The sequence below is a fragment of the Mus musculus genome, chromosome 8 (assembly GCF_000001635.26).
Source record: "Mus musculus strain C57BL/6J chromosome 8, GRCm38.p6 C57BL/6J".
NCBI lineage: Eukaryota > Metazoa > Chordata > Mammalia > Rodentia > Muridae > Mus > Mus musculus.
Genome location: NC_000074.6, coordinates 120,736,276 through 120,761,180, shown reverse-complemented (window position 1 = coordinate 120,761,180; position 24,905 = coordinate 120,736,276). Strand labels below are relative to the sequence as shown.

The 24,905-nt window shown below is 52.2% G+C and overlaps 1 protein-coding gene across 2 annotated transcripts; it reads right to left on the bottom strand.

Moving 5' to 3' along the window:
- Positions 1-4,486: 4,486 nt before the first annotated feature.
- Positions 4,487-24,823, bottom strand: Irf8 (interferon regulatory factor 8). Of its 2 annotated transcripts, none has more exons than NM_008320.4 (9): positions 24,772-24,823; positions 21,190-21,364; positions 17,292-17,475; positions 15,473-15,561; positions 13,873-13,978; positions 12,835-12,882; positions 7,448-7,828; positions 6,678-6,793; positions 4,487-6,182 (listed from the first exon to the last, which is right to left on the bottom strand). In NM_008320.4, exons 2-9 carry the CDS (start codon positions 21,361-21,363, stop codon positions 6,006-6,008), a joined length of 1,275 nt encoding a protein of 424 aa, NP_032346.1. In that variant the 5' UTR covers position 21,364; positions 24,772-24,823; the 3' UTR covers positions 4,487-6,005. The 2 variants fall into 2 exon arrangements, with proteins under 2 accessions (NP_032346.1, NP_001288740.1); NM_001301811.1 differs by lacking the exon at positions 24,772-24,823 and adding an exon at positions 21,955-22,542.
- Between the last annotated feature and the right edge of the window lie 82 nt (positions 24,824-24,905).

Below are 24,905 nucleotides of genomic sequence, written 5' to 3'. Positions count from 1 at the left end.
TGGAGAATGATTTCAAGGGATCAGCACATGGGTCACACTTAGCAGAGAGGGTGACCATATGTTCTAGAACCTTCAAGTCCCATCAGACCCAGCGGCTCCTCGCTTACACATCCACATCCATTTCACTGGACAAACATCTCTGGCCTGCTCTGTGGTGAGCGAGACAAGCCATCATCTGAAGCTTTGCCTTCGGGAAGCCCCTCTTTAAAAGTGTCATTCTCCTCCCACACCTAAGGCGATCTGTGTCCTATGGCGTCATTTACATCTCTCAGTGGCAACCGGTCCTTTAAGGTCAAGCTTGAGAAACGGGGGGGGGGGGGGGGGGTAAGAATTTTCTTTAAAAAGGTCTTTGCCGGCCCGGCCCGTGGTTTTGAGTGGAAACAAGTTCTTGGCTGTGACACCATCGTGGTCGGAGCTCACACCCTGAGAAAGGAAACATGGCCTCAAACTTGACAATAAGAAAGACCCTAGAACAAGAAGACCAAAGCAGGCAGCAGCCCCCTCCCTCTCCGCTCCGCTCTGCTCCAAAACTTCTGCCACAGTCAGGGCAGGAACACAGGGAAAATCTTTCCACAGAAGCCCACCTCTGGGCCAGCCCCAGGTGGCTGAAAGCCCAGCAGGACAGAAGACAGATGCCAGTATGGACGGCAGGCTGGCAGAAGGAAGTGGCTTTCTCAGCCGGCTGCCTCGGGGAAAGAGCAGAAACTTAACCAAGAATAATACAGGGCTATTTTCAACCTTGGGGTTTCCACCCCAGTGTCCCCAAGTACTGGGGGGCAGTGTGGCTCCCATGTGAGAAGGACAGGATGCTGATGAAAGAGAGACAGCTGGGAGGAAGTTGAGTCCGGAGAAAAGGGGATGATGTGACCCGCCATCCAACCCAGGATCCCTAACTCCCATCCCGGGAGTCCTGGGTTTCTCCTCTGAAGGTCAACATTCTGTGTCACTGTCCTATGGCTGTGGACAGTGCTGTAGCAGTGACTTAAAAACAGCACACACCCGTTCCCTGACAGTCCCCAAGGTCAGGACTACAGATTGGGGTGGTGGTTCCTTCTAGAACCTCCTGTGTTTCCCTGCCAGTCCTCAGCTTCAAGAGTCATCTCAGCCCAACTAAATCCTGTCCTGCCGTGTCACGTGTCTTCTCTGGCTCTGACCCACGTGTCCCTTCTTCATAGTTCTGACTCAACCCTGTGACACTGGCTTGCATGGATAATCAAGAAGACTCTCCCATCATCAGATGTTTGACTTGTTCTCAGAGGCCTTGGCAAGAGTCACTTTATTCTGGCCTCGGGATCTCTACCCTGCATTGACCAATGCCCCGCTCATGGCACTAGAGGCTGAGAGACCCTTGCAGAAGCCACGGACAGGAAGGAAAAGGGGATCCAGGGTGGCTGAGACACTGGTTTTTCTCCCCCAAAGCTGGCTAAGGACCTGCTAAGGGGATACCTCCCATGTCCCTTTTGGGGTTTGGGCAATTTTTTAAGTTTTTTTTCTATATACTTCAGACAAAAGCAAAGTAGGGGATAGTAGGGATAGCCCTCAGCACAAAGTAGGGGATAGTAGGGATAGCCCTCAGCACAAAGGTATGACCCATAATGCCAACATATATTGAGTTCAGTCCCAATCTGCAACACAGCTCCAAGCCAGGGTCACTCAGAGCTCAGTCCTCCACTTGCACATGCTAACGGGATGGGGGGGCAGGACAGGAGGACCCTGCTCACCGGGCAGCATCCACGAAAGCCTATTCCCTTCCCCAAACCTCACCACAAGGGATCCTAGAGCCCAGATTCTGCCCTTCCTTCCCTCTCCCGCCCCTTCCCCTCCCACCGCATAGGAAAGGCTAAACCAAAAGCACACTATTTTGATGTCCTCTAAGGGATGCTCACAGCGACTCCTCCTGCAGGATGTGCGAGTCCGTAGGACTGCCTAAAGCAACATGGGATCACCTTCATGAGGGGATCTCAAGTCTCTCCGAAGCCCTGAGCCAACCACTGATCCCTTCTTCCCATCACAGGGCTCCCGGTGGGTGGATCACAGGCAACGCCTCACTGGCCTGTCCCACCACCTGCCGTGAGCATCAAAACCAAGTTTGAGGTCAGCCTGGAATATAGATTAAGATTCTTTCTCAGAAACAAACAAACAAAATAATAATAGTAAAAGAGAAAGCTACAGAACTCCAGGCTCTGGTCCGGAAGGGAAGCCAGGATCGGGGAGTCAGCAAGGCAGCCCTTCCACTAGGCTAGCACAGACTCTGTGTAAGGAACCTAATGAGAGAAGTTTAATAAATTCATTACTGTTTACAATGGAAGGCTCAGAAATGACCACATTAATATCATATTCAATTAAATCGGTGTCCATAAATAAAGGGAAAACATATAACTCTGCACAGTCATACGTTTCTTTATCACTCCAAACAATTGAGTGCTAATTCCACTATTGTTGCAGCTTGGTTTCTTGAGACAGTGTTTCACTGTGTAGCCCAGCATGGTCTGGAACTCACCATCCTCCTGCCTCAGCTTCTGGAATGCTTGGCTTACAGGAGTGCACCACCACACCCTATTAACAATTACATTATTGACATAGTTGATTGACACACACACACACACACACACACACACACACTTACTTAACCATTGGCGTTGTAGCGTGTCAGCAAGGACTATTTAATATTTATAGTTCAGCTCTCTAATCACTCCTGGCTTAATTACAGATGAGTGGTAAACAGAAATACGGTTATTTTGGGTATTTTCTGAGCGGCAGGCTCTGCTCTGTGCTCTTCGGGCCTGTTAAGCCTCTTTGTGTGTGGTATCAAATCCCTCTCGATGGTGAGGGAAATGGGAGACAGAAGCATGATGAGTGGAACCCTAGCCTGTCCTCTGGCCACACAATCAACCCTTGTCTTTCACCGGCCCAGCCAATACCTCACACAGCAGGCACCCCAGGGCACTTGCCTCACCCCACCCTGCTCTTCCCTCGATGTCTCTAGGGTCCTTGTCTTCTGTGACTGGTATGAAGGGAAGCAGAAAGTTTGTTCTGCTCAGGTGGACCTTGCAGACATTAGGGAACTAAGTAGCCACTCAGAGTCATGTTAACACACACTAACCTAATAAGGGTTTTATATGATCCCAAGAGTGGTGGTTAGGTAGCTGGCCTTTCCTTCAGGACCAAACAGTCTCCACCCAGAGAAAGTCACATTCCTTTGAGGACCCAAGTCCTGTCCCAGGAGGCCCCAGCCTTCAGAGATGCCAAATTCCCTCCCGCACTTCAGGGAGACAGCATCCACTCTTGGCCCAGAGGTTGAACTCTGAGAGACACAAACAGGACTGGATTCACTTTGCACATCCAGAGAGGAGCTGTTTATACACAAGACCCCCGTTGGAGCCCTCTGAAGCCAACGGGACTCCCTGCAGAAATGGCTGCTTTACTTTGCTCTGCAGTCAGCTGTCCTCTGGGCCAAGGATCTTGCAGAAGCTCTAACTGCACTCCCGGAACAAGGGAGGCCTCACTCAAGCCAAACATGGCCCTCTCCCGCACTTTCCACATGGGTAAGCTGGGACTAACTGGCCCTGTCTCTGAGATCCCATGAGAGCAGAGACAGTGCACACTGCCTCAGAGACAGCAGAACTAGCAGTCTGTGCCCACCTGCGGTGTGGGGGTGGGGAGGGCCTTTGTTCCCAGTTGCTACTGAAATGGCCCCTGGGCTGGTTATAGCACCAGTGAGGGTCATTCTGAGCCGGTGTCTGGCATAAGTATGTGTGCACGAATGGAAGATCACACCTCAGCGCTATGACTGGTGACCGTCCCACTAATGCTTCTAGAAGCTTCCAGAAGGGTGCTGTCAGCATAGTCTCCTTCCTCCATGCCCTCCCATGCTGCACGAGGCCTGGGCTCACTGAAACCCTAATCTACATCTGGTAGAACAGCGTGGATTGCCCGCCCTCTGTGCTCTCCTGTGTCTGTTATTCTCCAGAGCTTTCTGCTATTGTCTTAAGAGAAGAAAAAAAAATCCCTAAATCCTTGAAAATCTCAATCCATTATTTCTTAAAAGTAAATTAAAGATTTATTTTAAAGATTCCTTTAAGGATTCACAGTGACTCACACCTCTCCTCCCCTTGCTAAGGAGGCTGAGGCAGGAAGATTGCAATGAGTTCAAAGCCTGGGCTGCAGAGTCAGATCTGGTCTCATTTTTTTTAAAGACTTTTTAAAAATAAATTTACTTTATGTAGATAAGTACACCGTCGCTGTCTTCAGACATCCCAGAAGAGGGCATCAGATCCCATTACAGATGGTTGTGAGCCACCATGTGGTTGCTGGGAATTAAACTCAGGACCTCTGGAAGAGCAGTCAGTGCTCTTAACCACTGAGCCATCTCTCCAGACCTCTGGTCTCGTTTTTTAACATCAAAATTTAAAAAGAAAAAAAAATCCTGGAATCTAATGAAAACTATATTCAAAAGTGATTTTTTAAAAAAAGAAACAAACATTACTTTTGTGAAAGAGCAACTTTTTTTAATAAAGGATGAAATCAATACTTCTTAAGAGAATACAAAAATAAATATTTGGACACTAGCACTCCTTGAGGCAGGTGGAAGGTGACATGTGACAAGGGGCCTTGTGAACAGGTTGTCCTGGCTTCGGAAGGGACACTCCTGCTTTGACTGAGGGGGAGAAGCAGGGGCCCAGGATTCTGTTTGCATGTATCACACACTCCAAGGATTCTGTTTGCATGTATCACACACTCTGTCGACCCTGTCTGTTGAGCAGGCCCCACCCAGCACCTTCACACAGTAGCCGGGAAGGTCACCGTGGTCCTTAGCTTTTCAGGTTGTAAGGTATGGCCTGTAGCTTGTAGCTGCTCTGGACCCTCAGGCTTTTCCCCAGAGCAACAGTCAGCAGGTAAGGCTTTCCTGCAGTTCCCCAGGGAATGCAGAGCACCTAGGCTTCTCTAGCTGCGTGGAGCATGTAACCCAGCTTGTTACAAAGTTGAACAAACGGAGAAGCTCTCCTTCTCTCAGACAAAAGCAGATGATGACTCTCCCTGCCCCCACATCTGCTTGGCTTTCTGCCCCTGTTGTGTACTGACCCTCAAACTAACTCCTTTTCAGCGGCTCCCTCCTCCGGGAAGTGTCCCTTAGGCGGGGCTATAGTCACTGATTTAGATTACTTACAAACTAGGTTGGACAGCCAGATTGGGGGCGCAAATGGTGCGGTAGGGGGACATTCCGCTCTGTGCCCACTGGGTAGGGTGTGTGCCTTTCCCTGGTACGTGGGTGGGCACTGATGAGCCCAGAGCACAGTTTGGACGTGGCTTTTCACTGGGTCTTAGGACTGGGTATGGAGCTGGACAAGGAAGGGTGAGATGCCAGTGAATGGGTCTTCTCCACAGTGCCTGGTCCTCCTTTGATGCCCCACACAGCCCTGTCAGCTGACACAGAGTCTGTGTGAATCAATGAACCACAACCAAAATTCCTGCGAAGGCTGCAAGCAGTATCTACACCCATATTTAAAATCTGCCCCACTTTACAGGGAAGGTCTCAAGTGATTGACAGCTGAGCCTGTGAGAATACAAATATTGTCTTAAAAAGAGTTTTTTTTTTTTTCAGAGTTCTGGCCAAAAAGAAAAGAAGCTGAATAGTAAAGATTCTTCTTCTCCAACCAAGCAGAGAAAGTCATAAATCTCCGCCCTCGGCCGCAGAAGGGCAAAGGCGAGTCTGCTGCCACCAGATGATTTGAACTGTCGAAAGACCTCAGCACACAGAAAGGCCAGCCATTAGTGGTGAAGGGGGAAACGCAGGAAAGGAATGCTTTAATCACAGGTTGCGGCCACAGCCCCTGCAAGCTTCTGACACCTGCCTGAGCAGGAGCGCATCCCTCTGTGGGCTTCCGGAGGCCCCTTGGAGGACACCCGCCCACCCCAGTCAGAGGGCTCCACATCCTTTCGGAATTCTCTTAGTCACAGACTCTTGAAGCTTGAGCTCAGGCGAGGTGGGGTGCCCGGACTGAGGCTTAGACGGTGATCTGTTGATTTTCTCTAAAAAAGGGTCTCTGGTGTGAGGTACAGATATCCGGAAACATGCGGAAAGCCTGGTCCGGCTGGGGCTCCTCCAGGGCTGGCATCAGGGAGCCAGCACCGCAGCTCTTGCCCGCTTCCTCCACCAGCTGCCTGGCATACAGCTGCTCTACCTGCAAGGGCCATGTGCAAAGTCAGAATCAAGGTGGAGGGGAACTGGGGCCATCCTCCACCACAGGTCCTCCAATCCCCTCCGAGACAAGATGGAGCCAGGTGGGCAGCGTTCCTGCACATGGCTAAGAGTGTTCTCCCAGAACTGCTCCAACCAGGCTGGCTGCTCCTCAGACTGTCACCATTACATCTACAAGAGTGCCACCGTTCAGACCATAGTCAAATAGACCGTGATCTGTCACTTAGATCTTAGGGCCACTGGACAAGCAGAAATTTCCTGAAGAGGGAGGAACAGGAGAACAGAGGGAGGGAAAGTAGGAGCAAGCAGAGAGGGGAAGAAGGAAACACAAATGAAGAGAGTCCCAACGTGGGAAGCCATCACAGAGGTGACAAGAGCCACGTATGATCTAGTCCCCGACCTCTGCCCAGGTGGAGCCCCCAGTCCTTGCTGTCTCTTCTCACCCTGGGCACAGGCAGACACTGCTGCCGGCTCTCACCTGCACCAGAATGAGTTTGGAGCGCAAGGGCACAGTGTCCGGAAACTCCTCCCCGAAGCACAGGACCACCCTGCTGTCAGGTAGGCGGCTCTGGGTGGCGTAGAATTGCTGCAGCTCTGGAAGAACACAGACACCAGTGAACCGCTGAGCTGTGTGTAGCCAGGGCCCAGGGCTGGGGTACAGAACTTGGAAGGAAGTCACAGATCCCCCAACAGCCAAGGAAAGGGGCCTAGGATACAAGGCTGCTTAGCTAGAAGCCAACCAAGGACCCATGGGATTTGTCACTCCCGAATACTGCTAGGCGATTTGGGGAACTTTTTGTTGGTCTGGATTTGTTTTGGGGAGACAGGATCTCACTGTGCAGTGCAGGCTGGCCTGGAACTCTCTCTCCATGATCCTCCTGCCCACTAAATCATGCCACATCCCCTAGGGACCCTGTCAGGGTAAAGAAGCCGAGCCTGGGCAGGCTGAGGCCCTGGAGTCTGCATTGCTAAGCCGTTCCCAGGCTAGGAACAACCATCAGCTTCGTCAACTCCAAAAGGAAAGGCTCCAACTCTGCTGTCCTTATACCGAGGGGGAGGTGAGGAAAGGGTTGCCCAGGCGCTCAGAAAGCACAGGCAGGCTAGGCTTCCAAGGGTTCCCCCAGCTATACCACTGCCAAAGCCATGCAAGAGTGCACTTGGCCCATGATACAGGAGGCACAAGGAAGGAGGTGGGTGTGACCTCTAAGGCAGGGACAGTGGGTGGCAGCGAGGTGACTTGGTACTGACCTCGGATGAACTGGTTGGTGTCAAAGACCTGCACCACCTCGTCCCGCTCCAGCTTGTTGGGCCTGCCCTTGCACACCACCGCGTTGCCGCTGCAGAACACGCGGCCCTGGCACAGCCGCTTCACGAACACGCCCTTGCGGTTGCTGTGCAGTAGCACGCCACGTTCCAGGTGCCCAAACAGCTTCCGGGTCACCTGCCTCTGCCGCTCACTGGGGATGGTGTCGGCCGTCGGAAAGCACACGGGTTCCAGGCCATCCGGCCCATACAACTTAGGCAGCCCCGGCTGGCTCAGGGAGAGACGGCAGCCTTCAAGGCAGGTGGTGGTGGCCTGGCCCACCAGCTTGCCCCCGTAGTAGAAGCTGATGACCATCTGGGAGAAAGCTGTGGGAGCCAAGAGCACAGGGCCATCAGGCCTAGAAGATGGGGAGCCCCAGTGCCTCCCCTAAAGGCTCAGAGTCTATTCCTCATTCCAAGTGCTGTTTGCTGGTAATCTCAGCCCATGAGAGGCAGAGAAAGGCTGACCCCGGAGGCTGGCTGGCCAGCCAGTCTCACCTAGTTGGTCAGATCCAAGCCAGCAGGAGACCCTGTCTCAAAAAATAAGACGGGCAATGCCCAAGAAATGATACCTGAGACTTGCCTCTGGCTTCCACGTGTACATACGTGTGAACACGCATTCACATACACATGAACCTACACACATATGAACACATATTCATATACACACACATCTCCACACACATGAGCACAGGTGTGAACATGCATTCATGCATACATGTGCACATGTGCATGCACATGCGCAAACACAGAGAGATCTAGGAAGGCCTGTACCAAGCTCAAGACATACAAGCATGCCAATGTAATTCTCATGAGCTGCCTATGGCTCTGGTTCCCGAGTCACCCTGCACTCGGTAGCCCCCATTAGAGATGGGAAGAAACCCACCTGTGAAGGTATCAACATTATCACAAACACTGTGACCTGGACTCAGATCGAAAGCCTCTGTACAATCCTACACACAGCCTGTCCTCCAGAAAGACCTAGAAGCCTTCTCTCCACCTATGAGCAGCACAGGCAGGAGCTGTGACCATAGGCTACATCCTAGCCAACCCTTCTCTCTGTCACCTCAGGAGCTGGGGTGCAGGTCGGAGGGGAAGCGCTCCCTCACGCACTCAAGTCCTAGGCTTCATCCCCAGTGCCACAACGTAAACCCATCAATCGAAAAACAAAAACAAAACAAAAAACAAAAAAGTTTTAAAAAGAGAGAAAAGCTTCAGTCTGGCACCAACCGACCATAATAATCCCAACGATCTTTTTTGGGTGGGAGGGAGACTTTGAACTTGAACCCTGAGGCTGGAAACGTGCCAACCCAGTATTTGGCTTTCGTTGACTTTCCTTTTCTTCCGGCCTCTGGCTTCCTGTCTAGCAGGCGGTACTGAAGGTACTGACGTCCTCTTGCAGGCAAGGACAACCGGATTCCAGATAAGGTTACAAAGTGGAAAGATGAGAAAAACACAAGGCAGAGGGCCCAGCGGCCCCTGACTAACAGCTAGTGTGGAGGCGGGGCTCCAGGGAGGGAATCATAGAGGCGGGACTCCTGGGAGGGAAGCTCGGACACCAGGAGCCCAGAGCTAGAGGCTTGTTGTTGGAGAAGCTTTGTAACTGCTATAAACTGAATTCTCCACTGTCGGCAGCCTTGTGCATCCTAAGCTTCGCCTCGCCACCTCAGGCCAATCCAGGCTTCTCTCTGGAGCCACACAAGTTGATAGCTCCCCAAACTCATGGTGTCCTAAAGCTGTGCAGTCACCAACTGCACCACTGCCTGGGTGGGCCTGTGTGGGTGACACCAGCAGCTCGCCCCACATTCACTCCCAGGCCCACCGTTAAAATCGCTATCAGCATCATCAGCATCGCCATCTGCATCGCCTTCGTACTGAATTCTAGCACTGCTTCCTCACAGCTGTGTGACTTGAGGCAAGCGGCTCCACCTCTCTGTGCCTGCTCTTCATCAGCAAGGTAGCGATGACAAGAGCGCCAGCTTTGTGGGGGGGTCTCTTGTGAGACCACAGGAGCCAGGGAAACGGGACAAAATATGGTCCACAGGTGAGACCCCTGAGACTACGTACTGAAATCCCTGGTTCTGCGGGGGTTGGGCATATCCATACATCTGGCCCCTGTGGTACATCGCTGGTCACCGCAGCCATTTTGCAGGCTGAAGAGGTGAAAGGGCAAGCCCTGCCACTCCAGCTGTCTGCTGGGGGAGCCTGGCATTTTTCTCCACAGCAGGCTGGCTCTGCCTCACCCTGAAGTGCTGACACACCAAAAAAAGCCTTGCTGTTTGACCCATTCCTTAGATGCACACAGGCTGGGAACAAATTGGCAGCCTCAAGAGGTCTGACAGCAGAGCACCTCTGAGAAAGCCTTGGCGTGGGTGGCAAATACAGAGAGGGGTGCCTCATGCCAGAGCACTCGAGGCCGAGGCAGGAGGATTGTGACTTCATGACCATCTCGAGCTACACATCTCTCAAGATTGTTCTAAAAATAAATCAATAAATCAATGAATAAAATAAAATTTAAAAGCCAGAGGTCTGGGTTTTTCTGATAAATAGGAAGTCTATCCTAGCCTGGTCTCAAGACCTATAACACTGCTTACCACAGGGAGGCAGCTACCATGGGTTAGACCTCAGAGTCAAGGCTCTGCACAGTGCCATGGTCTCCCTTACTCCCTGTGGTCCCCCTGCCTCACCCATCTCACCCCAGGTCATCTCTGCAGTCAGGAAGCCCGGCTGCAGCGTATCTACAGAGACGGGGCATGTGGCCTGGGTTCTGGAAGAAGAGCTCCCAGCTGTGGCTGAGGGCACCTCGCTTCCCTCACTTGTGCTGAGGCAGCTGTGCAAGGCTCAAGGGCACTTCCTCCCCACAGCCTGCCTTTACCTCTCACTCAGAAGGCCCCAGGTCTGGCCCGGCCAGTGTGGCCCCAGAATGCATTGGTCAGCAGATTCTCAGGGCCACAGCCCGGGGCTGACAAGGCCAAAGGCTCAGCCCGTGACCCCGGGCCTCCTGAGTGGGTTACAGAAGCCTTGAGGGCAGTCGAGAAGACAAATGCTTGTGGAAGCTGTACAAGCTAAGCTCGCCATCCACAGCCAGATCTAAAAGGACCCCAACACATGGACAGGCCAGCACTAGAGAGAGGGGCGAACGTCTATTTGTGTTTTTCTTACTTGGTGAGCACCTGCCTCTACCTTCGTGACAGCTCCCAGGGCTTCTCCCTGAGCCCCACCGAGCCTGTCCTGAAACCAGGCAGCACGGTGGCTCGCAGGACGGCACAGAGATGCCACCTGCCTCACAGCGAGCAGCAGTGAGGATGGCAGATCCCCACTCTGAGACCCATCAGTCACACTGCCCAGGGCCTTGAAATGGGAAACGACCTGTCTTCATAACCTAGAGGAGGTTAATAGCATGGGAAAGAGACAAGAGCCCACAAGAATGTCACCCTTGACTCTGGCACCCAAAATCACACTACAAACACCAGCCATCACTATCAGCACCATGACCATGGTTGCCAGCGTTATCACCATCAGTACCATGATCGCCACCACCATCAGGATCCTCAACATCACCACCACCATCATCATCACCAGCACCATCAGTCTCAGCAGCAGCACCACCACCACCATCACCACCATCAGGAGCGCCGTCACCTATAGAAATAGCTTTTTTCCAGAAACACCTCTTGCCTTCAGCAACTGAACTTTTGTCAGGCTCTGCAACCAGGTTAACCATTGGCCTTGAGACCATTTAAAATTACGTCCTTGCTCTGCCTCCATACTGTGTTCTCGGCCCGTTTAACCTGCCTTTGAAAGACCCATGCAACCAACCTTATGTCGCCTCAGTTTCCCAGATTCTCAATCAGCTTTTAAAACACAAGCTAAATGCATAGCTTAAATCTCAAATTATATACCCTTCCGTGCCTATGACCAGAGTAGTGTGTGTGTGTGTGTGTGTGTGTGTGTGTGTGCATGCATACATTGTACACACTATGGTAATCGTTCGCTGAAAACAGCCAATAGGTTAAAAGCAACCATAATCAAAAGAAATATCCCCTAAGAGTTGGAAGGCACACGAGGATATAAATCAATAGCATGTCTGCAGGGCCGCACGCTATTCTCAGTCAGCCGGGGTCAGCAAAGTAACGTCTTAACTTGAAAAAAAACTCCAGATCTCTATAAAAAGATAATCCCTTAGTCCTTTCCCATACTGTACCTATTGTGCTGTTCCATAAATACAGAGCAAAGCACTTTGTCAGGGACAGACAGACATCAGACACACACAACAGAGAGACAAAATAACACAGACCGCAGAGGAGACAGCCAGAAGACCGCAGGTGGGGAGGGAGCGGGAGGGAGGGGAGAATTCAGATGAAGGCTCGCTCTTCATCTACAGTGCTCCAGGAGAAAGAATCATTTCACTCATTAAGGCAGCTGTAGAGGGAACTTCATACATCTGTATGGACATTGTTCCTGGAAACAGTCAATCTGACGGCCTATGGCTTAGGCAGGAAATAGGAAGAGAGACATCCCGGAGGGAGAGAAAATTCTGGGATAGGGCGAAGTGCGGGAGATTCTCCCGGGAAGTTGTGATGAGAGGGACACATGGTCCCTGAGCACAGGTAACCAGCCACGTGGCAGAATGTAGATTAAAATAAATGGGTTATTTTAGGTTATGATCTAGTCAGAGAAGAGCCTAGCTTCATACAGGTATCTGTAAATATTATCTTGAGTCTGGGAGCATGGGGGCTGGGAGGAGGAACCAGGTCCAACTTCTATAGACAGCACTGATGCAACCACATCATCACCATCAGCATCCATACCAGCATCAGCAGCATCTGCAGCATCATAGCCATTCAGCACCATCAACATCTGCACTATCAGTATCATCTACATCAGCACCATCAGCACCACCAACATCTGCACCAGCCTCAGCACCATCAGTATATCAGTACAACCATCTCTAGGACTCTTGCTACAGAGTTGGAAGTGAGAGGAGGTGACAGACCCTACATGGGAGACACTGGCCAGCTGTGTCCCTACTAGACCGTGTTAGGAATAGTACAGCATTTCACACATGATGAACCTGACGCCCCAAGAGGTCAGATCCCACCACGCGAGGCCAAGGCAGTCCAGCAACCTACATTCCCGGCTGCAGAGCTGTCCCTGAGGACACTCTTGGATGACTATAACTGCTCCCAAACCACACAGAACGAGGAAGAAGAATCAGTCTCTGGAGCCTACCCCTAGGCCACACTTGTCTGTGGGACCTCATGACCCCATCTACATCATGGGGCTATTTTCAAGCAGAGCCTGTGCCATGCTCTCCCAGAGTACCCTGGTACCTGAATGGTGTGTGTCATAGGCGGCATATCCGGTCACCAGTGGCAGGCCTGTAAGCAGAGAAAAGAAAGGATATGCCTTGCTGGGCTGGTGCAGGGAGGACCCAAGTATCCCTGAGCTATAGATGAGAGGCTGACACTGCTGGTGTCAACATTAGTGGGCAGACCTCACTCTACGTGAGACACAGAAACCTACCATGATGGAGGGGACTTCCTCTGCACTACAGGTTCCTGTCCTTGTGCTAAGCTTCCTTGCTACCCCAAGGACCATACACAATGGTTGGGGACTTGTCTCACAAGGAAGCTGGAGTCCCAGGCAGTTTTGCCAAAGACACACCCCTGCAGCGCAAGGCCCCTTGCAGGACACTAACACCCACAGCCTGGAAACCTCACAGTCCTGCAAGGCCAGTTAAGACCTCCCAGCAGTTCCTGTCTTAGCAGGAGAGAGGCAAAAGAGGAAACCAAGATGTCTGTGAGCCATAAAAGTTGCTCACACACTGAGGTAGGGGCCCAGGTGAATGACCCTCTAAGTAGCTACAGCATGGGTGTACCTCCCAGATACTATCAAAGGGGTGAATCCTTTATTTAACTTGTGGATCCTACCAGGCAGGTCCTGGTGGCCCATTTTATGGATGAGCAAACAAGAGGCACCACCAAGACATGAAAACTGCCCAAAGTGGTTCCAAACTAACGCCTATTCCTGACTGAGCTCCCCTCCCGCTCCTAACGCCCTGGCTCTCTCTGGCTCTGGGGCTGCCCTGACAGTGAGCCAGGAAGAGACAGGTGGCTGAGAGCTGGGACCTCCCTTGAGGCTTGGGGATGTTGGCAGGCTCCTCTCAGCTTCCGGGGACTACAGGAGGGGACTGACCATGCATGACTACCAAGACCTTTGTGCCTGCCTGAGAGGCTGCAGCTTGGCTGTCTCGGTCCCCGGCTGTGACTCATGACCCTTCCACAGGACATGGATCCTAGCAGTGGCAAGCACCTCCTACCCTAACATAAAGAGCCTAGTGGTTGCTAGTGCCGGACAGCCACACTCACCTGCACTGGGCTGCTGGACCCACCAGTCAGGGAGGATCTGGCTCCTGCAGGCCTCTGGTGGGGATGGGCTCCTCTTGGTCATACCCATGTACTCATCCACAGAAGGCTGTAGACCCAGGTGACAGAAAAGAGCAGTTGAGTCCCGGGTCACCAGCACAGCACTCACCTGACCCCATGTTTGTAAAACCCAATATCAGACACACAACTAAATCCACAACTTTTATCTCATGAGAGAAAAGCAGAGCTTCCCTTTGCAATTCATCAGACCCTAAGCTACAAACCCACTGGGCTGGCATCCTGACTAGCCTTGGCTATGAAAGAGTTCACTGGCCTTCAGATGCTGGGAGACATAGCCCAGTTCTGGGGCAACCCTCTGGGGTGACACCAAGCCAATTCTACTGTGCTGAGAATCTCACTCAGAGAGCCACAGGGCTCTCGGGCCTTCAGTGGTGGATGGGTCCAATTAGGAGACGTCCTGAAACCTCCTTTGCTTGTGACCCTGGTGTGACATCATCACCATCTACTGGCTCAGGCAAGTTGGCAGTAAAGGCTTATACCGAAAACAAGACAAGGTGGGGGTGGGGGAGACACAGAACCAAGACCACCCAGAACATCACAACGGCCATGTGCCGCAGAGCTGGGCAGCTTGGGAAGGTGATGCTGGCCGGCTGCAGTGCTCCACAGAATGCTGCAGACCACACAGCTGATGTGTCGTTGCTAACAACAGTCTTGGTTTTATTTTTATGATGTCACTGAGCTGGGGATGGAAACCGGGACTTTGTGCACGCGAGGCGAGCGCTCTACCACGGAGCTATGTCATTGCCAGCCTTTTTCCCCTTTTGATTTCAAGGCAGGGTCTCGTGAAGTTTTCTACCTTGAATTCATTCTGCAGCTCAAGCAGGTCTTAACCCCTCCTGCCTCCGCCTCCTGAGTAGCTGAGGTGACAGGGTCTGGGCCAGCTGCCGTCTAAAGAGACCTCATCTTGCTTATATAAGCTTAAAGGGTTGTTTCAGCTATGGAAACCCCACCTTGTACAGACACAATATAAAGGCTAAAAACAGACACACAAAAAAGCCATCTGTTTAACTTAAACGGAGCCCACTGAGCCTTCAGTTCCAGGCTGCCAACCATGCATGTGATGGGGGATTATTCTAAGATGTGTGTTTTGTGTATGCTGCTGGGAACTGTCGTACACGATAGGTGAGCGCTGAGCCACAGGCTGGTCCCCACCACCTTTAGTGGATCCTACGGGCCTCAGTCATCCAATCTTATAACACACTCAGGAATAAAACCTGTGTCTTGAAAAGCAAGCCATCTAGTTACCATGAGGGCCGACGGGATGACCAGAAGCGATGGAGACCTCCATATGAAGCTTGGCTAAGAAACAAGGCTAAGACTCCATGGAGACCTTCAAAGCTGCTATTCAATGGGTTTAACTATGCTTGGATGGGCAGGGCCTGACCAGTAAAGGGAGGCTGGCCTGGGGAGGTAGCTGGGGTGTCCCTCACTTCCCTGCAGAGCCTGAGGCTCTCAGTGCCTCTGAGGGTTAGAAGCAATGTCCCATCCTCCCTGGAAGACGCCTGAGACCCCCTCCACTCACTTCCTTGATCAGCTCCTCAATCTCTGAGCGGCCACACTCCATCTCAGGAACTTCGCTCATGCAGCCTGCAGGTGCCACGCCCAGCTTGCCTATGGGAAAGGGGACAGACACCATGACCCAGGGCAGCCGAGCACACTGCAACCTTTTCTTAAAATGCTGAATTAAGGAAACGGGAGTAGTGAGCGTCCTCGCTGGTTTTGACCAGCAGCTGCTGGAAGGTTTGGGAAAGGCTCAGCCCTTGCTTCTCATGGCCGGGTCATCTGATCTGCCAAGTCAAAAAGGGAGAAGTGGTGGGTGGTGGAGGGGTTGTAAACACTGGCTTGTGAAGGACAAGCGCCAGACTTTGGCTTCTTCCTTCTATCTGAACCCCACCGGGTGCATTTTATACCAGGCATTTATGGCCCATATACTGAAGGTAAGTTTGCTAGGCTGGGTTTTTATCAAACACCCAGAGATTTCCTGGAAGGTAGGGAGTGCCAGGTAACAGAAAATCTTTTTGCCCTTTTATACGTGTGCATGTGCGTGTGTGCGTGTGTGCGTGTGTGTGTGTGTGTGTGTGTGTGTGTGTGTGTGTGTGTGTGTGTGTGTATACGTGCCACATGGGGAAGTCACACACATGACATTTCACAGCCTCTGCCTGCCTCCCAGGGGACCAATGCTTTCATCGGCCAGTATCCTGGTCCAGATGGGTGCTGACCCACTTTGTACCTCTTCCCTGGGTACATTTGCCTCAGGAAGTTAACCTCCATGAGACACAGCAGGAACAATAACCCCTCCGCCCCCCACCCCCACCCCCCGCCAGGCTCCCCACCCCCAGGAACCTGTATCATCTCTCCCCATTGCTTCATCCAGGTGGAGAGACTCACCTAGAAGCCATGGCTGGGCAAGCAGAGGTTGAGAGCCCCACCCACCCACCCAGCCAGCCAGAGAGGCAGGCAAACCACTCAACTTCACAGTACAGTATACCAAGACAAATGCCATGCAAATGCTATGTCCTTCTGCCTCTCCTTCACCCCCAAACCTGCAGGTGAGGGGGCTCCACCCACACTATAAACAAGTCAGGGTCATTAACCAGATCAAGCCTGGCTGGTCCTGGGGGAGCAGGGCTCTGAAAGAAACTTCCCTATTGCTTCAAATCACTGCGAAGACAAAGGAGCCGGCCTTCCAGAAGCAGTACAGAACGGACCAGGCCCTGGGAGCCACGAGGCTCTGCTGGGGAAGGCCAGTGTGCGTTCATTCCTTTACAGATGCTCTTAGGACATTACCGCTGGAAAAGACCTCGGCATTGATGTTATCCTCTCCAGCAGTGACACACCGAAGCCATCAGTGATGTCCCCACTGCCGGCCCGTCTAACTGGAGAACTTTTCCCTGGACCTTACCGCCCGTCCCTGCCTTGCCCACTCCTCCCCAGCCTCCTCTGTAGACTGCCTGGAAGCAGCAGGGAATCCTGCATCACAGACTTCAGCAGAGCCTCAAACCCATTTGGAGGAGTTTATGCTGAGCTCCGGGGACTCGCTCCCTCCAGCTTCTGGCTGCCATGACCCAGAGTCCACCACCCTTCCCTGCCTCCACTGGGCCACTCCCTCTGCAGGAAGCTGCCACTTGACAGCACATGGCGTATGAGGTCAGCAGAGCAGCTCTCTATGTCTGCTTACACAAGAGAGAACAACTCTGGTGAGCTAAAACCAGGCACCCAAACCCTGTGGGTGGCATGTCTGCTCTAGCCCTGTGGAGACTGAGGGCTTCAGGAGCTAAGCGTGGGGGGGGGGGGGGTGAAGGAGGTTCCTAGAGGGCTTCCTGGTCCCAACAGATAGTTACATTTTTGTTCTTCCTCGGGGACAATTCGGTAAACTTTATATGGCTCAGAAATGTCCAGCTGGGACCGGTCAGTCACTTCTTCAAAATCTGGGCTCTTGTTCAGAGCACAGCGTAACCTCGTCTTCCACGTGGCTGGTTCAGCTTTGTCTCCCTCTTTAAACTTCCCTTTAAAAACTGCCCAGGCCTGAAGAACGAGAGAGAAACTCAGTAAACACAGAGGGACACAAACCACAGAGTTCAACTCAAAGGCCGGCTGCATACCGCCCGCCCCCTTCCCCCAGAGCCTTTCCTGGCCATCAACCCTTGTCCAAGGTCAGCACCCAATTGGACTTCAGGAAGACCACTGTATCTCAACAGACAAGAGCTGGGTAAGGGTCCCCCAAAACACTCAGCAAAGCTGGAATTTGAACCCAGGCTCCCCACAGCCTAGGATGCAGCTTTGGCAAAGTCCTCTGGCTTGAAGGACCTGGGGAGGAGGCAAGAGGGGTGTCTTAGGTCATGAAGTCCAAAGAGGAAAATGTGGATGGCTTCACCAGCACCGTCAAAGACTTTCTGCTTTGTCACATAACACCTCCAGCATGAAAAGGAACACATGTGTATCCACCGGTCTCTCCTCTTAATAGAACATCTGTTTGGGCTTTTTTTTTTTTTTTTTGCATGATTCTAGCCCTTTAAGATGCAGCCAACTGTTGTCCCTGTTAAGTGCCTCTTTTTTTTTTTTCTTTTTATTTAATTTCTTTTTTCTGACCCATCCAAAGCTTGTGCTTTAAGCAAAGGCCAGAAATTCAAAGCAGGGGCCAACTTAATACAGTGCTTACCATGTAAACATAAAGGCCCAGGTTCAAATCCCCGGTGCCCACAGAAAAAGATGGGTATGTGTGCCTGTGACCCCAGCCCTGGGGTCACGATAACAGGATCCCCAGGGTTCGTTGGCAGTCAACCTAGCCTAATCCCTGAGCTCCAGGTTCAGTGAAATCGTTTTTTGTGGACAATGATAGACCTCTGGCCTCCAAATGCACACACACACACACATGTACACCTACCGGGGACACTTATGTTCCAGGCCAATGCTCTCTGCACTGTTGATGCCAAGTTCTGTATCTATGCTCAGCAAGAAGCTGGAGGAACATTCCTACCCCCGAGCCTGAGTGGTCACTTCCTCTCTGACATGGCTGCAAACCCACTTTTAGAAAAAATTTTTTTAAGTAGACAGTTCCAATTCTGGCCTTTATTGTAAATGGCACTGCTGGCTACACATTGACTTGTGGGCTGTTGTGAACTCCAAAGCAGACTGGAACAGTGACTTTGGGGCTGGGCTACATGGAAACCTCTGCCTCTTTGCCACAGACACAGTGAAGACCACCCTACACGGTAAGGCATTCCCCAGCAGTACCTCTCCCTGGATGTAGCAGCCCAGAATATCTGGCACACAAGTGAAAAACCACACCCCTTAAGTCATTGGGTGAACCCACTCTCCAATGGCACCCGAGAAAGCACAGATACCCCAGCAGTATCTCGGTCAGCTGGCGCATGCCAGAACGGTGGGATCTCAGCAGTACTGCCCAGTTTATCCCTCCATTCTGGTCTCATGCTTCCTCGGGGAGGAAAGCCTGGAGATACCAGGTACCAATCAAATCAGACTCCATGGTCAGGGAGCATCGTGAGACAGCACTGGGTACTAGCACAGGCCTACCCTGAGCCTTGCCACATCTGGCCAGAAACCATCTCTGCAGGGCTATCTTAGCTGCATGGTCTCTCAGGGCTGAAGGCACAGAGTGAGTTGTCCTGGGACCCGCAGGGGCGCCCACTGCTTGAAGCTCTTCTCTGCTGACATTGTGTTGCACTGTGTTTGAAAAATTAATACTAGGAGTGTAGCTCAGTTGATAAAGGAGTACTTGTCCGGCATGCAAGAGCCTCGGGTTCAATCCTCAGCACCATATACACCACGTATGGTGGCCCACACCAGTAATCCGAACACGCAGGAGATAGAGGCAGGAAGATCAGAAGGTCAAGGTTATACCCAGCTACAGAGCAAGTTCGAGATCAACCTGAACTACCTAAGTTCCAAACTCAAAATAAAGTAAAGTGAAAATTAACCCCTATTCCGTCCTTCAAGACCCTCTGCACACAGAGTAAGTGGTAAACGGTCAGGCCTATCTCGAGCGAGGCCCAAGGAATCTCAGCCCTTGCCTGGCTGAGGTAAGCTCAGGATCTTTTTCATTCTCCCCCCTGCGGTCTACACAGGAAGCAAGCCGCAAGACGCTGCCCGGAGACAGCACAAGGGCTCTCTGGTGTAATCCCTTTCCCTGGTAGAGAAGCAAGCATATAACTTTTCCTTAACACCTACATTTCTTAAAGGTTTTAACTGGCTGAGAAAAGTGGGTTTCTTACTTAAGCAGACGGCCCCTAAGATGGCTCTATCTGCCCAAGGCCTCATCCTACGGTTCCTTCAACAGTCAAGTTGAGTCTGACTGAAGATGCGGAGGTACCCGCCCCACTCAGGACAGCTCAGAGAAGACCCTCTCTGCCCTGAATCTCCTGCCACTTGCCCGCCCGCCCGCCCGCCCGTTGATCTCCCGCCATTCCTGCTGAGATTGATGTCTCATTTCAGATTGCCACACAGAGCGACTGCGTAACCAACGGAAACATCGGGAATCTTGCACATTCTCCTCAGGGCTGTTGAAACGGCTTGCTGGCCGTGAAGAACGTTGCATAAGATGCATAAATCTGGGGCTTTATTTCAGGACTCCTGCTTTGCTGAAGCAGGGAACTGGATGAAGCGAGGCCTGCTGTCTCCTGCAACAACTGAGGCCCCTGGTCCAGGACTCTGCCCTTTTTTCTGGAAGATTCGTGATGGCCTTTCAGCCAAGCACACTGTGCCTCCGAGTTTAGTGTCAATGCTAGTCACCATATGCTTGGTTCAGAGTTCTCACTGGAAAGGGAAGACTGTGCCCCAGGAGGGACCCATCCAAGACAGTTTTGGTAGTCAGAGTCTCTGCAGGCCCTGCTTCCTGCTTGAAAACGGTCTTGAGTCAGCTTCTGGTCCTCTGAGTTCAGTGGGCCTCATAACCTTCCACCCTGCCCCAGACATACTGAGCTAAAGGCAGTGGTTTACAACCTGGACTCTGGGTCAAACCACCAAGGCTGCAGCTGTTCACAAAGTAGAAGTGTGGGCTGGCCATGACCTAAGACTCTGAAACTCCCAGAGACGAATGTAGGTGCCTAAAACCTTAGGGACACTCATACATGAGTGTAACAACCCTCAGGGGATGTCTGACCCTGCCTGCCTGCAGAACTGGGCTGGGCTGGTCCTTAATGAGAAATTACCCTAGTTCTCTATACTATAAAGGGTTAAGACCTTGGACCACCCAGTCCCAAACACAGGCTCCATCACACAGGAGCTATGAGATCCCGGAGAAGTGGCTTCTCTCCGTGGCAGTACAGAGTGCAAACAGGAGCATCACCTGCCACCCAGGGTGAGATGAGAGGGTGCCGACTCCTCTCAGGCCAGCTGTGTGACTTGCCCTCGGTGATCGCACTCAATCCTCTCAGAGGGGAAACATTAAAACACAAGCTCAGGGTGTCCCTCAAACCTGACCCAGAAGCAGTTGTGGAAGCCTGTCGCCCTTTATAGCTGATCCCTGCATGCCAAGGAGTCGCACTTTGAAAGAGCAAAGCCTTCCTTAGTACACCAAGCAGAGCATGTCAGTACACCGCAGCAAGAAGAGCGGAATGGGCAGGAAAGTCACTCTCAACCTCATGAGGGAACGTGCCAGAATCAGACACTCCTCCTTGTTTCTCTTGAAATAGTGGGCTGTTTAGTCATAGGATATCCCTAAATACCTCCAGAGCCAGAGGGAAACCAAAAACCACTGAGTGGGTACGCAGGAGGCTTTACCTTGAAGATGGAAGCATCCACCTCCTGATTGTAATCCTGCTTGCCGGCATGCTTCCAGGGGATACGGAACATGGTCTTCTCATCATTTTCCCAGATCAGCCCCGGGTACATGCTGCTGTCGATCTGTTCGATCAGCCACTGCCGCAGCCGCCGCCCGCCGTTCCGGTCACACATCCTTGGAAAGAAAGCAAATCTTTCAGGATAACAAATACATCTCTGTGAGTCAGAGCAGTCCCGGAACTGACTGCCGGAAGATCAGAGGTCCACGCAAAGGTGCCGGCTCAGGAAGACATCTGGACCAGTGCCATGAGAAATCAGCAGTGCCCGGTGGCCCTAAACCCAAAGGAAAACCGAAAGGCTGTTCACAGATGTGCCCCACCCACAGCTCTGGCTCTGGGTCCAGCTCTTCCCTGACCCCCTGTCCCAGACACTGAGGGCACCTGCTAGGAAGAAGTCCCTCTCCTACAATGCTGTGCTTTCTCTGAGCTGCTCGCCTCTCTAAGAACCAGCGTGACTACTGATACCCAAGGGGCCAGTGTTCCTCACAGAGTTTGATCCCAGCACCACCCGAGAAAGAGGACACCCTCAAGGCTGCTTGCAGGTTGCCCTTTGCCAGCTAGGATAGTAATAGTAATATCAGACAGTATAGGGTCCTGTTCCCACTGGGATGGAGTTAGAGCTGGAGTCCTGTGCTGGCTGGGTGTCCTTGAAGCCAATAAACCTTAGAGTGTTAAGGATTCGGTCTGGGAGCTGTGTGTACAGTACCTGCAATCAGAGCCTGTATCCTAGAGGACTCCTCCAACAACACAGGGAGTCCCTCTTACAATCAGCCCTCAGTGAGAACAAAGGGACAGTACAAAGCCAGCTCAGGGACTCCATATCCAGGCCCGCCATCCCCAGACACCTAATGGCACACTTGGACACTCTCGGGTCTGCTTTTCCTACAGCGTGGGGAGAGAGGGCATTTGTGCACAGGGACTTGCAGCCAGCATTTACTAGAACAGCCTGGAAATCCCCAAAGCAGTTGGACAGACGCCCACCCTGAAAACCAGAACACAGCACTTCTAGTCTTCCAACTAAAATGACCTCTTGGGGTAGGGAAAAAAAAAAAAAAAAGAAGTTATCATCAGTGAGAAGTCAAGATATCCCCAAGAACATAGTCACATCCAGAGCCAGCATGTCCCACAAAGTCAGGATTGCTGGAAAGAGGCCTGAGGGTCAGAAACTCCAGGCCGCTTGCAGGTGGTAGTGGGGCCAGGAAAGACGGCAGCAGCCTGAGAGGAGGGAGATGAGGTCTCTCCAGGGCTGGTTTTAGCCACACAGCAGCCCTAACTGCCACCAGTGGGCTTGGAAGGGAGCGAGGGCTAAAGCGGAGTCAGACTCCAGTCAGTTTTGAGTTTTATTTTTGAGGCAGGGTTTTGTATCGCAGGCTGATCTCCAACTCCCTAGTTTGATGAAGATGGCCTTGGACGCCTGATCTTTCTTTCTGCCTCCGTTTCCCCCGTGCTGAGGACTGGACCCAGAGCTTGTGCCTGCTAGGCAAGTGCGGTGCCACCTGAGGCACCTCTCAAGCAAATCATCAAGACGGCTGGGAAACCCTGACCTCAGCAGGGGCTCTTCACCTTGGGAAGCCATTGGCTCCTAAGTCTAAGGACCCTCACAAGAAAGGCAGGAAAGAAAGGTTATCTCAAGAAACCCAGTATTCTAAGACCACTGAGTTCATAAGTGACAAGTCAGAAAGGAATACCTAGGGAGAGAACTGAAATGGCATTGGGTACCCCTAAAACCAAGTAGAGTCCTGGCTCCAACAGCTTGTTCTGGAGAGGAGATAGGAGGCTCTCCTGGTTTGGTAGTGTCTTGTGTGGCCTCTAAGGATGAGGGTGGGGTGGGAGCTGGGGTCAGGGGTCCAGAGTATCTGAGGATGTGTCCATTGAAAGCCTCAACTCAGCTCCTGGAGATAGATTTGTGACCCATACCCCCATGGTCCCTGAGCCTCCTGAAATCTGAAGGGACTTCCCTGGCATGGCTGGAGTTTTTTCCAGAACAGGAATGGCACTTTCTTGTCAGGGATCCTGGGGTACCCAACACCCCAGAACTGTGAAAGACAGATGTCTTGGTGGGTGACAGAGAAAAGGGGTGTTTAAAAGGAAAGGTGAATGGCAGACCATGGAAGCTAGGAGGTTAAAATTCTCTAACCCAGCCTCTTCTACACTCGGAAGGGGGAGAGACTGGGAGGGACCACCATCCCCTGGGCAGGCACAGCACAAACTGCCAGCACCCTGCCAGTGACAGTACACACAGAAGGGATGCTTTCTTTCATTCATTCTGCAGATGAAAGAACACCTGACAGGGTCCGGCTCTCAGCACCTGGACAATCTCCTCTATTGCCTTGGAGGCCAATCTGAGGTCCTAGACAGGCATAGCCTGACTCTCTTACAACTATGGACAATTAATGGTTTATAAACACGCTCACATGATTCTAGCTTCCTCTTCTTGATTTTGAGGCAGCATTCCCTGTGGGCCCAATCCTGCCTACAGCTAACTTACATCTAGAGCAACGTGTCTTAGGTCAGGCTTCTCACAAGGCAGGGGACAGAGGCTCGCCTAACACAGCTGTCAACATCTGCACCAGCCATGTTTGGCGGGGCTCACACCACACCGTAATCCCTTTCATTCAGCCCTGGGCCACAGTCTGACCACCACTGAACGGAAATCCATCACAGACCCATCTCTTTCTGGCCCCAAGCTTCCTCAGGGACACTGAATCGGTCCCAGTTCTTCATGAAGGAGCCTGCCATAACTTAAAGGGACAAACCTAGAACTGTCACGAAACTGCTCTTATCGTTTGACTTTAAAAGAAAAAAACAGGGCCATTGAGCACCTGGGCACCCCCCAAGCTCCGCCTGAAATCCTAACACTCAGAAGAGGTAGGCGGATAACCGGGAGCTCATTGGAATGAGCCTGGGCTACAGAGTGATACCCTGTATCAGAAACAAAACAAAAACAAACAAAACAGTGATCTACCATTTTAAGATTCTAGTGAATGGTTTCTATTAGTTTCTACCCCCTGAACGCCCTTCCCGGCTGTGGGTAAGTAATCTTTCTCACCAGGGGAAAAGTCTGCCCCTATAGCCTGGGGCCAAGCTCACAGCAAATCTGGTCTTGAGAGCTGTGTGGGACCCACACGGAAGACTTTCCTTCCGGGGCCAGCTGGGCCACTGGACAATCAGAGAAGTCCAGCGCCACTGGGCAATCAGATTGCCACTAGTCAGAATCAAAGCCAGTCGGTCCCTGGGCGAGCCCAGTCGCGAGCTTTGGATAGTTCATGCATGGAAGCCGGGCTGCCGCGCGGTGATTGGCAGATCTATTTCTCTTCATTATGAAGTTGGCCATCAGGCAGATTTTAAAGGGAGAGGTGTTTGTTCATTTGGTTGGGTTTTGTTGTTGTTGTTGTTGTTGGTTGTTGTTGTTGTTTTTGGAGAGCAGCCAGAGCAAGCACCTGCTAACGTGCTGTGCACTCCGTTTGGGCGAAGGTGGGAGAGCCACAGCCCCGGCCCCCGCGCCCACCCCATCGCGTCCTACCTGCCGCCGGTTCCCACGCTGCCCGCGCCTCCGGGACCGCCCGCGGGCTCCTGGAGGCCCGTACGCGCGCGCCTGCTTTTATAGATGGGGCGGGGGAGAAGGCGGGTCCCGCGCGCAGAGCGACGGTCGCGCGA

What these genes read in the sequence shown, in the direction of transcription:
- Irf8 (NM_008320.4), bottom strand. Translation starts at nt 21,363, where the DNA reads ATGTGTGACCGGAACGGCGGGCGGCGGCTGCGGCAGTGGCTGATCGAA. An exon ending in TTGAGGAGCTGATCAAGGAA is followed by an intron (nt 13,979 to 15,472) that starts GTGAGTGGAGGG and finishes CTGGGTCTACAG; the next exon opens with CCTTCTGTGGATGAGTACAT. An exon ending in CACCAACCAGTTCATCCGAG is followed by an intron (nt 6,794 to 7,447) that starts GTCAGTACCAAG and finishes GTGTTCTTCCAG; the next exon opens with AGCTGCAGCAATTCTACGCC.